The sequence below is a fragment of the Euleptes europaea genome, chromosome 5 (genome assembly GCF_029931775.1).
Source record: "Euleptes europaea isolate rEulEur1 chromosome 5, rEulEur1.hap1, whole genome shotgun sequence".
Taxonomy (NCBI): Eukaryota; Metazoa; Chordata; class Lepidosauria; order Squamata; family Sphaerodactylidae; genus Euleptes; species Euleptes europaea.
Genome location: NC_079316.1, coordinates 66,861,989 through 66,876,050, shown reverse-complemented (window position 1 = coordinate 66,876,050; position 14,062 = coordinate 66,861,989). Strand labels below are relative to the sequence as shown.

Sequence of the window (14,062 nt, the reverse complement as noted above, 5' to 3'; positions counted from 1 at the left end):
TGCCAGACAAATGCATTCATTTCACTGAAATTCACATCCATATGACAACTTGAAAATAACTGGAAGGCATTGTTTTTATAGAACTCTCACTTTTGATAACAATAACAAATTCCTGCTGGGTGCTAAATCTTTTAAGATGGGAAGCTATGAGTACAGTACAGAATTTCTACGAGTTATTACCTTTCCACTATATTTCATGGTCAAAGCACAATTACTGGGGGCATTTTGAGAATTCAAACAAGAGTAAATTTAAGAACAAGTTATGCTGAGCTTTAAACACACTTACACCTACTCTGCAATGAGAAGGAGACCATTACAACCATTATTACCTTAGGATTGTGCATAACAATAGTTTCTCCACCTGGAAATTCCAGTCTTCGATGCCACTGATTTGTGGTGACAGCTTTCTTGTACTCCACCTGCAAAGGAAGACCAGTTGCATAAAACCACAAACTTGCTTTTGAATTTAGGTGACTGTTATAAACAATTATATGGTATAACTTCCAGTTGACTGCAATAGTTAGTTTTTAAAAAGCCAACCCTCAGATATCAAACAAGAAGGTTTTTTTTAGAGTTAACAGAAAAGCTAGTTAGGGCATGGCACTCTACCCTTATATAGTTTCATCAGGATTATGAGGGCTGTATATTAAGCATACATCACTCATCTTAACATATTTAGACTTCGAAAGTATTCATTTTGGCCTTATAAAATAGAACAAGGAAGAACCTTTGTAACCATTACCAGGTAACTGTCACACATACAATGAACAGTCTGCAGTGAATATTTTGTATTTTTATTTATCATAAAGCTGAAGCCTTTAAGTCTTTTTTCCTCAGTGAGTTATAAAAATTTATTAATTGTTCATTTAAGGACACTCACCTCTAGCTTTTCACTGAAATCCTCTGTGTAAGGAATAAACCGGCTATCTTTGTCTCCTTTATAAAACCAAGTACATCGTCTCACTTCAGATTGCTCTTCTTCCCAATACACAGCTTTCCTCACCCGGTCATACAGGTGAACATCATAACGTCCTCCATCAGTACTTAAAACAACGTTTTCTGGATCAGGTTGCACTACAAACACCAAAATGAAGCTTATTGCCATAGCAATGTGAACTGCTCTCTTCCAAAATGACTAATCTGTTATTTAGGAACAAGTGGAAAGTTTTTTCCAGAAACCCTTTTCTCACTATCTTCTCCCCCCGGCCCAAATTTTACAGTGAAATTTTGAAGTTGAACCCAAGATGCTGTTGGGAAATGTGACCTTTTTGGAAAGATTTCTGAACTTACTATTGCATATCTTTTTCCCAAGTTGTTCCATTCTGTTCACTGGTAATGGGTTGGAATGCAAAAAATACATTAAAAATACTAACATGCTCCCAGACAAGAATCCCAACCAGTTTCAACTGGCAACCAATATTCTCAAGCATAGAGTCTGTAGGAAAGGATATCACTACAAGCACTGAGAAATGGGCAGAACAAGAAATCTGAGAAGATACCAAATGGAACAAAGAGGCAAAGGAGAAATAATATGAAAATATTATGAAAAGGAAGAATGAGAAGTAGCAATATGGATACAGACGGAGCTCAACTTCTCTTTGTTTTTTCCATTATGAATTAATTTATCTTGCAATTTAAATTAGGATTGCTGACAAGGAAATGTTTGCTACTCTTGTGAGTGGAGGCAGGCTCTGCTTTTTCTGCTTCCCCTGACCAGCAAACGATTAAACAATGCTAATTTTTTTCAGCCTGTCAACAAGAAACATGCATGGAAGACTGACGCAAAGAACTAGCTGTCAAAGCAAATGCAGGACATGGCATGTTCCTTCAGAAATGGTCTCTAAATGCGGGATCGACCAGACACAACATTCCCAATTTTAAAACAAAATCTCTGAATGAGAATGGACAGGGTATCCTTTTTTTAAGTATAAGTAGGCTCTGCCCCTCTCGGAAATTATAAGATTTTCATACTCTCTTTTTACCACCAAGGCCATCACATACACAAAAAATGCAGAGACCTTCTTAAATCTTACCAGAATTATAGACTTCATCGAGATTTGTAGAATCGAGGACACTGAATGGCATCCAAACCTCCTTGTTTTCCACCTCCTTGCAGAAAAACCAATGAGGCTGAGCCGGCTCATACTGATTATGTAACAAGATGGGAGGTGCCTTCACCAGAGCGCCTGTTGACATGGATGCCTGAGGCGACAATGCTGACTGAGGTGATGAAAACTGAAAAGAAAACCCAATGTAAATTTATATTTTTGTTTCCAGACTACAAAAAATCTGCTCTACCCACAAGCCTTTGGACTATGACAATTATCAACACTACTATTATACATTTCTTCTGTGAACTTCGAGAACTGTCATCTGATCAGATCCAACACAATGGTTCTAAATTTAAATTCCATATGCTTGCTCACTATCTGGTTACATTCAGCTACATGGAAGGCTACTGGCTCCCACATCTGAGCCTTGCATCAACATGGAGCTGGGTATGTTTAGCTTGAAGAGGAGAAGACTGAGAGGGGATATGATAACCATGTTCAAGTATTTGAGGGGCTGTCATATAGAGGATGGTGCTGAGTTGTTTTCTGTTGCCCAAGAAGGCCGGACCAGAACCAACGGGTTGAAATTAAATCAAAAGAGTTTCCGTCTAGACATTAGGAAGAATTTTCTAACAGTTAGAGCAGTTCCTCAATGGAACAGGCTTCCTCAGGAGGTGGTAAGCTCTCCTTCCATGGAGGTTTTAAGAAGAGGTTAGATGGCCATCTGTCAGCAATGCTGATTCTGTGACCTTAGGCAGATGATAGGGAGGGCATCTTGGCCATCTTCTGGTCACTAGGGGTGTGGGGGGGGAGGTAGTTGTGAATTTCCTGCATTGTGCAGGGACTTGGATTTGATGACCCTGGTGGTCCCTTCCAACTCTATGATTCTATGATTCTAACACGCCTTTGATGAAACTTTCAAAAGATTATTCTAAATGCAAATAACTTAGAATTTTGTATGTATCGTGGTACCGAAAAGCTGGTCAACTGACTAATCACAGACTGTTAATCTTGATCAAGTATTGTCACCCCATAACATCAAGAACTCTCTTCGGCACTTGACAGCCAATTTTTCTTAACCCATCATCATTTACAGCAACGGCACACATAAAGGCCCTTTAATTCCCTAGTGCCAACAGAGTCAAGGTCACTGTCTCCACTATCAAACCTCCTAATTAAGTCCCCTACACTGCCTTCCTAAACAGTTTCACTCTTCTAAGTCAATTTAAGTGAATGGGCTTAGAAGATTGCAACTCTGCTTAAGATGGCAAATATGGTTTTTCCTACTCACATTCTGCCAACTAGAGACACAACGAGCTCAACAGTAAAGATAATTACTGTGATGAAGGAAGGACTTCAATGTGGATTAGCATGGTGCTCTATAAATGTTTCTGGGACAGAATGAAAACTACAATCTTCTAGAAGAGTGTTTTGTAGTTAATGCAACTGTTTCTTTTACTGTTCTAAAAAAATAATACTACAAATCAGGGGCCCCCTTAAGCCTGTGGGTACTTTTGGAAATTTGAGAATGGAGTGTGGACGTCACCACAGAATGCATAACATGAGCACCAGAGCCAAATAAAAAATAGATGCCATGGGGTACAATCACAAAATGTAGGCAATTTTGCAAGGCAAGCATCCTCCTACAATAGAGGCAGCTGTTTCTGAATGGCTCTTCTGAAGCATCCATCTCCTACTCCAATGGGGGCTGAGGAAAGCCAAACAAGCTATTTGCTTTGGGAAAGAAGCAAACAGGTGGCAGGAAATACATTTGGGGAAACTGCTTTAAACACTTTTATTCGATTGGTTGAATGCTAAGCCTATGGCATCTATGTTAAGAAGCCTCTTGATTTTAATCTGGGTGGAGCAGAGTTTATTATTTTCAACTATTGCTTAAAATTTTTAATGGATGTATTGGAAAATAGGGCGGGGAACTAAGTCGCTACAGCACTGTGAAGCACTTTTGACATTTTACATTAATGCTGAGCAGTTAATAAACAATTCCCATACCGGTGGGAGTGTCCCTGGAGGTGTTGGATACATCTGCATAGGTGGTACAGAGGGTGGAGGCTGGACACTCTGACTGGGTGTCTGAGTCTGTTGCAGCTGTGGAGGAGTAATATAAGGATTGGCTCTGCTGCTTAAAGTCGTGTGGCGATACGGGTTGTAGCCTTGCTGCAGTGTGCCATGAGGCGGAGTTGTGAAGCCGGTTGGAGGGGGACCAGTCTGCTGGGAAGTCTTCTGATAGGAACCAATCCCAGGTAGCGAAGTAGGCGGCTTGTTAAAAGACTGAGACTTGGAAAGAGGTGCTGGGAAAGCATTTGGCCCATCCTGTGTTCCCGGCTGAAGGGGGAGAGAAACGGGGGGCTTGGAGAAAACTGATGTGCCGCTTTGGGGTGGGGTTGTTACTCCTAAGGGTGGCTGCCCGATGCTTCCGAAGGGATCACTGCTGCTAGGAACTTGGGAGAAATAACTGAAAGTCGATGGGGGATTAGGAGTTGCAGAAGTCTGGCCAAGGAAGCTGTCTTCTTCACCGACATCTGTAGCATCGTCTGCAACGAAGAAAATAGCAAGAAATATGAAAAGGTGTACTTATACTGAAAAGTATATTTGTGACATTCATTATTCTCAGTGTTCTTCTGCTAGCAACCAGAAAGATAATCCGTAGATAAACTCATTCTAATACATTCTTCTGGAAATAAGGATTTGAAAGTTTTGTGGTGTTAATTCCAAAAGCAGTCTTAAAGGCCATCCATTAACCAACCTGTTCCATTCAGTACTTTTAGCATATTAGGTTTATACCTAAAGCATTCCAGACTTTCACCTCCATTGTGTCCCAACCTTGATTCCAGACAGCAACTCAGAATCTCTTAAATCTCTTTCTTTCTTGTGGGAAGAAATTTTCTAAATGGTTATGTTCAGCCCTTGGAATTCTTTCTCTTCATGTTTTCAAAAGCTTGAGTCTTGGTGTGTGAATATCTAATAGGATAGGGTGATTGGTGGGGGGAGGAAAGCACAGTCTCTCCCCCCTCCCCGAACTTCTCCCCCACTGGAAAAGTCACAAATGCTGGAGAGCACTGAAAAAATTATTTCCTACGACATATTTGTCTTTGGGAATGCATCAAATGCTTTTAAAGACAAGGTTTTACATACAATGCTTTCTGTGTGGTACAAAGATTTTGATCCAAGACTATTCACAATATTCAATAATGTCAAGCAGCAGGCCCATGAGGATTCAACAAAGGGGGGAGGAAGAGAACATGGCTGTTGGCCCATTTCTTCTCTATCCTCCCGCAGGCCCTGCAGCCTTTCCTCCTTCCTTCTCCTGCCAACTTCTCCTGTGTTTTAACTGAATTATTTTATATTTTTAAATCTATTTTAATTGCTCAAATGTTTTATTTTTTTAATGTTTGTTGCCGTAGACAACAAATGGGTGGAAAGGTGGTATAGACATGTTTTAAATAAATACATAAACTTCCTGCCCCCCGTGTCCCCAGAGGGAATTACATAAAACACAATATAGTTTAAAGGCGCTGAACTACCTCAGGAGAACTTGGCACTTTGAAACTATTTTGTGTTTTGTATAATCCTACCCGCCCCCTTTTTAAAACATTTCTGAAATGTTGTTACCTTTTTTCTAAAGTCAGGGCAGCATACATGGGCAACATCACTTTTATATTAACATCCACCCTGTGAAGTCAGTTAGGCTGAGCAAACAGCCTAAGGTCACCCACAATGCAATCTTAGATCGTTGTACCCTTTTAGGCTGATTGACCTCAATGGGCTTAGAAGGGTGTAACTATGCTTAGGATTGCATTCTGCCAGCTTCATGGCGGAACTGGGATTTGAATACTAGCCATTAGTATACTTCAGAATTTACTATATATGTCAGTTGAAACTACAGGTGGCCTTTCATTGTTCAAGTATCAAGTATTCCATCCAATGGAAAAGATTCTAGGTTTTCTCCCAAATTATTATTTCAAGCACAAATAATAACCACAGGGTGTTAATTTTCTTTCTGTTTCATGACTTTTATGAAATTTCTAATGTCTTAGTACTCTGCTGCTATTACACAGCCAACTACAATAACATTTAGCAGGCATTTAACTATGATTCATGTTATTTTTCTGAACATTCCCTTCTGCTAGCAGGGCAGATTGATCCAGTCAATTCAAATCACCAGGGAAACAAGACTGATTTAAATCCATCTTCCTAATAGTAATTCATACAAACCAAATAGGATATTTACTCATCTAAGGAGGTATTCTTTCCCCCCCAGCGCATCAGCTTTCTTTTTCATTTCTGCTTTTTTCTAGAAATGCAAAGTAACTAAAAATCAAAAATATTCGTTTGTTGCTGTCCATATTGTCTTTGCAGATATATCTGTTTAGAAACAACTAAAGATCTAGATTTTTTCAGCAGCAAGGAGCGGTAGTTACAAGGAAGAGCACCCTACTTCTGAAAGATGAAAGAACATCCTTCCAAAAAAAAAGAATAGTTACCATTTGAGAACAGAGTAAATTGCAGAGCTTAAGTAAAACTATACTAAATTATCTAGGTGAAAACAATTAATGATATTCCTAGTGATATACGGGATGGCATTTCCTGGAAGCTAGCGCCTGGACCCCAATGTAGGCAATAACTTGGTAGTCCCTGAACTGCAGGATCAAGCCCACAGCAAGAGTAAAGAGAGCCATATACTTAACCCTATTTAAGTAGTGCTTTACCCTACCCAAAGATCTATTGAAAGATACGGATCATATTCTGGGGAAAATTTATAAACTCTTACTTAAATTTGAAACAGAGCAAGAACAAGTCAAGGCACGTATGATAAAATGGATGGGAAATCTTAAAAAGGAGATAACATTGCAGCAATGGGAAAGACTTTGGACCAAGTCAGTTAAATTCACGGCCAGTAATAATCTACGTGAGAACTGATACAAGCAATTTTTTAGATGGTACATCACACCAATGGACATTAAAAAAATGAATGAATCATATGACTGTTGGTGCTGGAAATGTAAAGACAAAGATGGAACATATTTTCATTTGTGGTGGACATGCAAGAAAGTTAAGAAATTTTGGATACAAATTCATCAAAAAATGCAGAAAGTTTTAAGAATCAAATTTCCTTTGAACCCAGAAACTATGTTGCTAGGAATTGAGCCAGATAACTTGGACAGAAACCATAGAGAAATATTTGGCTATCTGACAAAGGTGGCTAGACTAGCACTGGCAGAATCTTGGAAACAGGAGGACATTCCAGATTTGGAAAAGTGGCAACAAAAGATGGACGAATTTGCGGTGATGGCCAGACTGACCAGCTTGATGAAAGAGAAGATGACTGAAGAATCCCAAAAGAAATGGGAATGTTATTTTTATTATGTTAAATGGAAAGGATAGACTGTTAGATATAAGGATCAGTTTATAAAATTTACTATATAGTATAGAAGGAATTTATTATCCAAAATGTAGAATATAAGAACAATGTATAAGATATTTGAAATGTAAGATGAAATAGACTCCCCGAAGGAGTTCAAACTGTATGAATGTATGTGTATATAATTTGTTTGTCTTTTCTTGAAAATGTTAATTTCTTTATAAAAAAAGTAAAGAGAGCCATATTTACAATCATTCATTTAAAAAAGTCAAGTTCTATCCTGTTTTACTCCTCTTATCAGCTAGAATTCAAAAGGCATGTTGCTAGTTAATCCTAATGATTAGCTATAAAGTAACCTTCACATTCCCTCATTGCCTACAATAGGCCTTGAGAAATTTCCTTCGGATATACAAGCCAGCCCAAAAACAGAGGAACTAATTTTTTATCCTCCCCAAGACATCACCAGACTACTCCCCCTAACATCTCTAGAGCTTACCTTGTACTGGGAGGTGAAAACTATTTCTGGAAATGCTTACCGTATATACTCGCATATAAGCCGAGTTTTTCAGCCCAAAAAAAGGGCTGAAAAAGCCAGCCTCGGCTTATCCGCGGGTCAATACGGTAGAGGGGGGAGGGAGGGGGGAGGGGGGAACTTACCGCCGCCATTTTTTCTCTGCCGGGAGCGGCCTCCAGAGGACCCCTGCGGCCGCGGGGAGGGCGCTCCGCCGCCCCCGCCAGCTTCTCCCGGCCGGGAGAGGCCTCTAGAGGCCCTCTGCGGCCGCGGGGAGGGCGCTCCGCCGCCCCCGCCAGCTTCTCCCGGCCGGGAGAGGCCTCTAGAGGCCCCCTGCGGCCCCCGCCGGCTTCTCCCAGCCGGGAGAGGCCTCCAGAGGTCCCCTGCGGCCGCGGGGAGGCTGCTCCGCCGCCCCGCCGGGCCGCACCACTTCCCGCCGCCAGGAGCGGCCTGGGGGGGCCTCCTGCAGCTGCAGGAAGGCCACCCCCGCCGGATCCGCCGCTTTTGCCACCAGGAGCCCAGAAGGTAAGTCTGCGGGGGGGAGGGGTTATAAGCTGACCCTCGGCTTATACGCGGGTGCCTAATTTTTCCCCATTTTTGGGGAGAAATTAGGCACCTCGGCTTATACGCGGGTCGGCTTATACACGGGTATATACGGTAAGTCTGTGAGCTGTTTTGTTTTTCAGAAATTCCTTTAATCTAGGAAGACGGGATTGTGGCTTGTGGGGCGGGGGTATTGTCATTAATACGCTGACAATATCCAGCTCCATCAATCCTTATTCGATTCTCCTGGTGATGTAGCAGAGGTCCTGAATCGCTGCCTGGCTGCTGTGGTTAACTGGCTAAAAGTGAACAAATTGAAACTAAACCTTGAAAAGATAACAGGTAATGTTAGTTGGGAAGGTGGAGGCCTTAAAAGACATTGCTCTCCCCACTTTTGATGGAGTTCAACTGACCCTTGCTGACTCTGATAAAAGCCTTCGGGTTATACTGGGTCCACCTTTACTACTGAAGCAGCAAGTTAATGTAGCAGCAAAAAAATCCTTTCTGCTCATCCTAGCCCATTAGATGGCCACCTGGATCCATGCCACAGTAACACTGAGACCAGACTACTGTAATGCACTGTACATTGGTCTTCCCTCAAAATCAACTCGGAAACACCAACTGCTCCAAAATGCTGCAGCTCAGCTATTAGAGGGAGCTAGACGAAGTGTACATATTACTCCCACTCGGAAGACACCATTGGCTGCCCATTTGTTACCAGGCTCAGTTTAAGGTATCACATTCATGGCCTGTGCCCCTAGGCTCCACCACAACTTTGTTCATGTCAGCAGGGGCTTCTGTAGGTGCCAATCTGCAAATGGGCAAAATCAACAACTGCCCATGCTATAATGGATCCCCTTTTTATTAAAATGTAAACCATTTTTTTCCTCACCAACCACTACTATCACTTTTGAGACTTATGACTGGTCTCGTGTTGTTTTATTTTCTGTCCCACGCTTACGATGGTTGAGGAATCCGCCAAAGAAACTCTGTCTGTACAAAAGTCACTAATTCTGGAGGATGTCTTTTTGTTTTCATTTGTACATAAATGTCATAAATATTTGGCACATGAGAGGCTGTTTGAAGTAAAACTTTAAAAGGGCTTTATTTGTCTCTGTTTAGGGGATGGTATAGGTCAGATTAGCAAAGTGTCATTAAATAAATTTGGCTTGTAACAGAAAATAAGGATGACCTGGTGTATACACACACATACAGACAAGAGTTATTTTGTAATTCAAGGTGTAACTAAGGTGGTTCTCAGATCTTCTTCAATCATATCTTCTTCAAAACACACAAGATTCCAAGGAAAATATCATTTCTATAGTATTGTCAAAATGCACAGCACTTCAGAGAATGCTGTCCCAGGGCACTTGAAGTCTAAAGTTCACTTAAGAAGGACAGTGAAGGGAACTAGAAACAGGAATAAATGCAAAAGGAAAAGAATGTGCTAATTCTGGTTAGTCAGAGGAATGCTGAGTATAAGAACACAATTCAAACTTGTACCCAAAAACTGTTTTTGTCCAGTTGAGCTCTTGGATTGCCTTGAATATTTACCTGCAACTCAAAATGAGTATTGCAAGCAGTTTTGCATCTGTGCAGTGGCAGCATTCAGTATTGTGGCTGGCTGAATAACAGCTGATCACACAAATGCTTTGAGTTGTCATTTATTGTTTATTTAGGATATTGCTGTGCCACCTCTTTAGAGTCCTGCTTGAAGCAGTTAAAACCACATCACAATATTAAAAATAAGCTATCAAAAAACATCATACGATGTCTCTTTTAAAAGCAGCTTAAATTAGATTGTATGTGCTGTTTTTATGCCCGCACAGTTGGTGGAATTTATTAGTCAGTTGCACCCCCCATCTCTCCAGACAGGACTTTTTCTACCCTACCCCCTTTTTGTTTTATATTTCCTGAAGGTGTGAATTTCTGCAGCTAAGAAAGCCTCGGTCAATTTAATTTCAAATTCTTACCCTCAGAACTGCCCACCTCTAAACTAATGCACTCAGGGCATTCACTGAGTGTACTGAGCCTTACAAAATCTTAATCAAAATTTCAGAAGGTACAGCTGGTACAGAATGCTGCGGCCAGAGTGTTGACTGGAGTGGGTCATAGGGACCATATTATCCAGTCCAGTCTTAGTCCATTGACAATGGCGTCCAATAAGTTTCCAGGCTCAATTCAAGGTACTAATATTGACTTTTAAAGCCCTGTATAGCCTGGGACCAACATACCTTAAGGATCGCTCACTCAGATCATCCTTAGAGGCCCTGATTCGGTTGCCCCCACTATCTGAAGTTAGATGGATGGCAACCTGAGAAAAGGACTGCTCCATCACAGCACCAAAACTTTGGAACTCCTTCCCCAAGGAGATTTGTCTGTCTCCCGCTATCAGCGTCCTTTGCCAACAGGTGAAGACTTTTTTGTTTCATCTGGCATAGCCCCCAGTAACTGTTATTGCACCTCCTTCAAGTGTTGTTTATATACTTTAATTGAATTATGTTATAATTTAACTGTATTTTAATTGTTTACTGCCTCGTAAACCTTGACTGGGTGGAATGGCGAAATAAAAATGTTTTAAATAAATAAATGTTCAATGTCCTAGGTAAATTACTTTAGATAGCCATAGTTCTGAGACTAGGAACTTGAAAGATAAGCTTATTTATCAATGGATTATGCACTTTTAGGAAATATATAACATACACACACAAAAGGAAAGGTTCCTGACTGCACAATGCTCACCCTAACTGAAAAGCACCTACTTTGTAAATTGACGTTGTGCGTTTTTTTTTCAGAATTTTTCTTCAGAATTATTTTTTGAACTTCAGATAGAAAGGGTGGGGGAGGACGCAACGATCGCGAAGTACTGTGCACTTTGTGCATGCACTGTATTTACAATTTACAATCCAATTCCAAGCATTTGCAAATATGTTGCTGATCCATGCTTCTGTAGTCTCACAGTTGGGTTTACTGTAACATGCTCCATATTAGGCTACCCTTGAAGATAACCCAGAAAATGCAGATGGCCTAGAAGAATGCAGCAGTCCATCTATTGTCAGGGGTAATGGGAACATACGTTGCCCATTTTGAAACAGCTACATTGGCTGCCAGTTTGTTTCTGAGTCCATTTCAAGGTGCTGGTTATGACCTTTAAGTCCCTCCGTAGCTGAGTCCCACATATCTGAAGAACAACTCCTCCCCATATGTTCCCATGCACCAACTATGGTCTTCAGGCTGCCACTGGTGGCCTGATCCCCCACTTAGGAAGGCCTGCCTGGCATCGGCCAGAGCCCAGGCCTTTTACATTATGACTTCTACTCTATAGAATGAGAGGTGAGAGGAGCCCCCTTGTTGGAGATTTTTAGGAAGCGCTATAAGGTTTGTTTGTTTACCAGGGCTTTTATGGGCTATGAACAGCAGGCATCTTCCAGGGAGGAGAAGGAGGTATTTGAGGTTTGTAGTTTTATTTTGGTTTTAACTTCCCTCCCTGAGTCCCGGCACAACGAAGCCCCAGCACCTTCCCACTCTGGAATCCCCTTCTAATCCGCTCAACAGCCTTCAAGTCTACCCACAGCAGCACTTTCTTCATTAGGCCTCTCTCCAAAAGCACTTTTGAAATCCTCTAAAGAAAGGTTGAAGGAGTTGGGTATGTTTAGCCTGAAGAGGAGAAGGCTGAGAGGGGATATGATAACCATCTTCAAGTACTTGAAGGGCTGTCATTTAGAGGAGGGTGCTGAGTTGTTTTCTGTTGCCCCAGAAGGTCGGACCAGAACCAACGGGTTGAAATTAAATCAAAAGAGTTTCCATCTAGACATTAGGAAGAATTTTCTAACAGTTAGAGCAGTTCCTCAGTGGAACAGGCTTCCTTGGGAGGTGGTAAGCTCTCCTTCCCTGGAGGCTTTTAAGAAGAGGTTGGATGGCCATCTGTCAGCCATGCTGATTCTATGATTTTAGGCAGATGATGAGAGGGAGGGCATCTTGGCCATCTTCTGGACATGGAATGGGGATCCATGGGGGTGTAGGGGGGAGGTGGTTGTGGGTCCCCTGCATAGTGCAGGGGGTTGGACTAGATGACCCTGGTGGTCCCTTCCAACTCTATGATTCCCCCCCCCCGGACTGATCAATTAGATTTGGCTTCGTTAGGGAAGCGGGGGAAAGAGGCTTACCCATCTATTAACGGGCAGGCATTCTTACCTGTTATCAATTATTTGGGTACTGCAGACTACAAACCTAAACAGGGTCATACACAGGTCCATCTCTCTCTCTAGCCATCGCAATCTCTTCCCCTCCAAGCTCCCTGTTTCTTACCGGCGGGCAGGAGACCAGGCCCCGAGGCGGCCGCGGGAGGCGGCGCAGGGGCTTGGCTCACTGGGATGAAGGGGACGTGGAAATTGAACTCCGTCGCCGAGGAGGAGAAGAGCAAGTTGGTGCCGCCGCCCGCCGAGGCGCCGCCCGCCACCGAGGCCTTCGGGGCAGCCATCGCCGCGGCCGCGTCCACGTCCCTCCACCAGCCGCTCGGCGCCGGCCTTTCCGGTTCCGCCCGCCGCGCTGCCCTGCTCCAAGATGGCGCCGGCGGCGTCAACGCCCTCCTCTTTCCTTTCCCGCCAGCCCGCGCCGAGGAGAGGAGAGGAGCGAGGCGAAGGGAGGGCAGGACAGGACTCCGCGCGGCCTGGCAGCGCCTCTGCTTCGCGGCGAGCGGACGCGGGGAGAGCCGGCCTTTCCGTCCCCTCCCGCGCCCTGACCTGAGCCTCAGAGGAGCCGAAGGATGCCGTGCGTGGCCGACTGGCTCAACTGCCCCCTCAGCATCGCGCAGGGCATTTTCGGTGAGGGAGGGGGATCCACAGCGGTGGGCAACGGAAGCGATGTGGAGGGAGGGAAGCCGATAATAAGTTAAAGAGTGTGAGGGGAAGGAGTGGGGGGAGGACAAGAACTACAGAGTCGGGCTGGGGGCGCGTTGGCGGAAAGGGGTTTTGTTTTGTTTTGAAGGCGGCGGAGGAGGGAAGGGCCTCACCGGGGGAAAGCGGGACTGTCGCCAGGCGCTCATGTGCGCTTCAAGGCCTCTTCGGAACAGGGCGAAGCACCCGCCGCCGGGGGGGTCCCGGGAGCGGGGGAGGAGGCGCAGGAAAGAGCGCCCCAAACGATCAGGCATTTCAGAAGGGAGATTGGAAAGAGAAACTGCTGCATTACAGTTGATATCCAAACTAAAGTCGATGCGTTTACCTGGGCTGCATTTACCTTGCATTCATGGCTCGTTGCCAGTGCGGATTTCTCCGCACCCATCTCTCCCCTGGACATCCCAGGGTCTTCTGCAGGCCACGCCTAATCCCATCACGCCTGCTATTTACATGGACATACTGTTCACATTTACCTACTAATGCTTGTGTGAATTCACTCTCCTCTACTTAAAGACAGATGGATTCATATTCTAGCTGCATCTGAAGAAGTGAGCTGCGGCTCACGAAAGCTCCTACCCTGCCAGGAAAATATTTGTGTTAGTCTTTAAGGTGCTACTGGACTCTGGCCCTTTTCTACTAAAGGGAGATTGGAAAGAGAAACTGCTGAATTACAGTTGATATC

At 43.4% G+C, this 14,062-nt stretch overlaps 2 protein-coding genes across 3 annotated transcripts in view; one reads left to right on the top strand and one right to left on the bottom strand.

The window, feature by feature from the left end:
- The window catches only part of SEC23IP (SEC23 interacting protein), a 30,924-nt gene extending 17,959 nt beyond the window's left edge, over positions 1–12,965 (bottom strand). For both annotated transcript variants that reach the window (XM_056849487.1, XM_056849488.1), the window contains exons 1-5: positions 12,794–12,965; positions 4,062–4,603; positions 2,034–2,235; positions 881–1,074; positions 330–419 (exon numbers count right to left, since the gene is read on the bottom strand). In XM_056849487.1, coding sequence (XP_056705465.1) covers positions 330–419; positions 881–1,074; positions 2,034–2,235; positions 4,062–4,603; positions 12,794–12,965 — 1,200 coding nt within the window. The remainder of the gene's footprint in view (positions 1–329; positions 420–880; positions 1,075–2,033; positions 2,236–4,061; positions 4,604–12,793) is intronic.
- MCMBP (minichromosome maintenance complex binding protein) overlaps positions 1–14,062 on the top strand; it is a 194,567-nt gene that overhangs the window by 155,409 nt on the left and 25,096 nt on the right. Inside the window, exon 2 of the mRNA XM_056849489.1 lies at positions 13,241–13,308. Coding sequence (XP_056705467.1) covers positions 13,251–13,308 — 58 coding nt within the window. The 5' untranslated portion in view covers positions 13,241–13,250. The remainder of the gene's footprint in view (positions 1–13,240; positions 13,309–14,062) is intronic.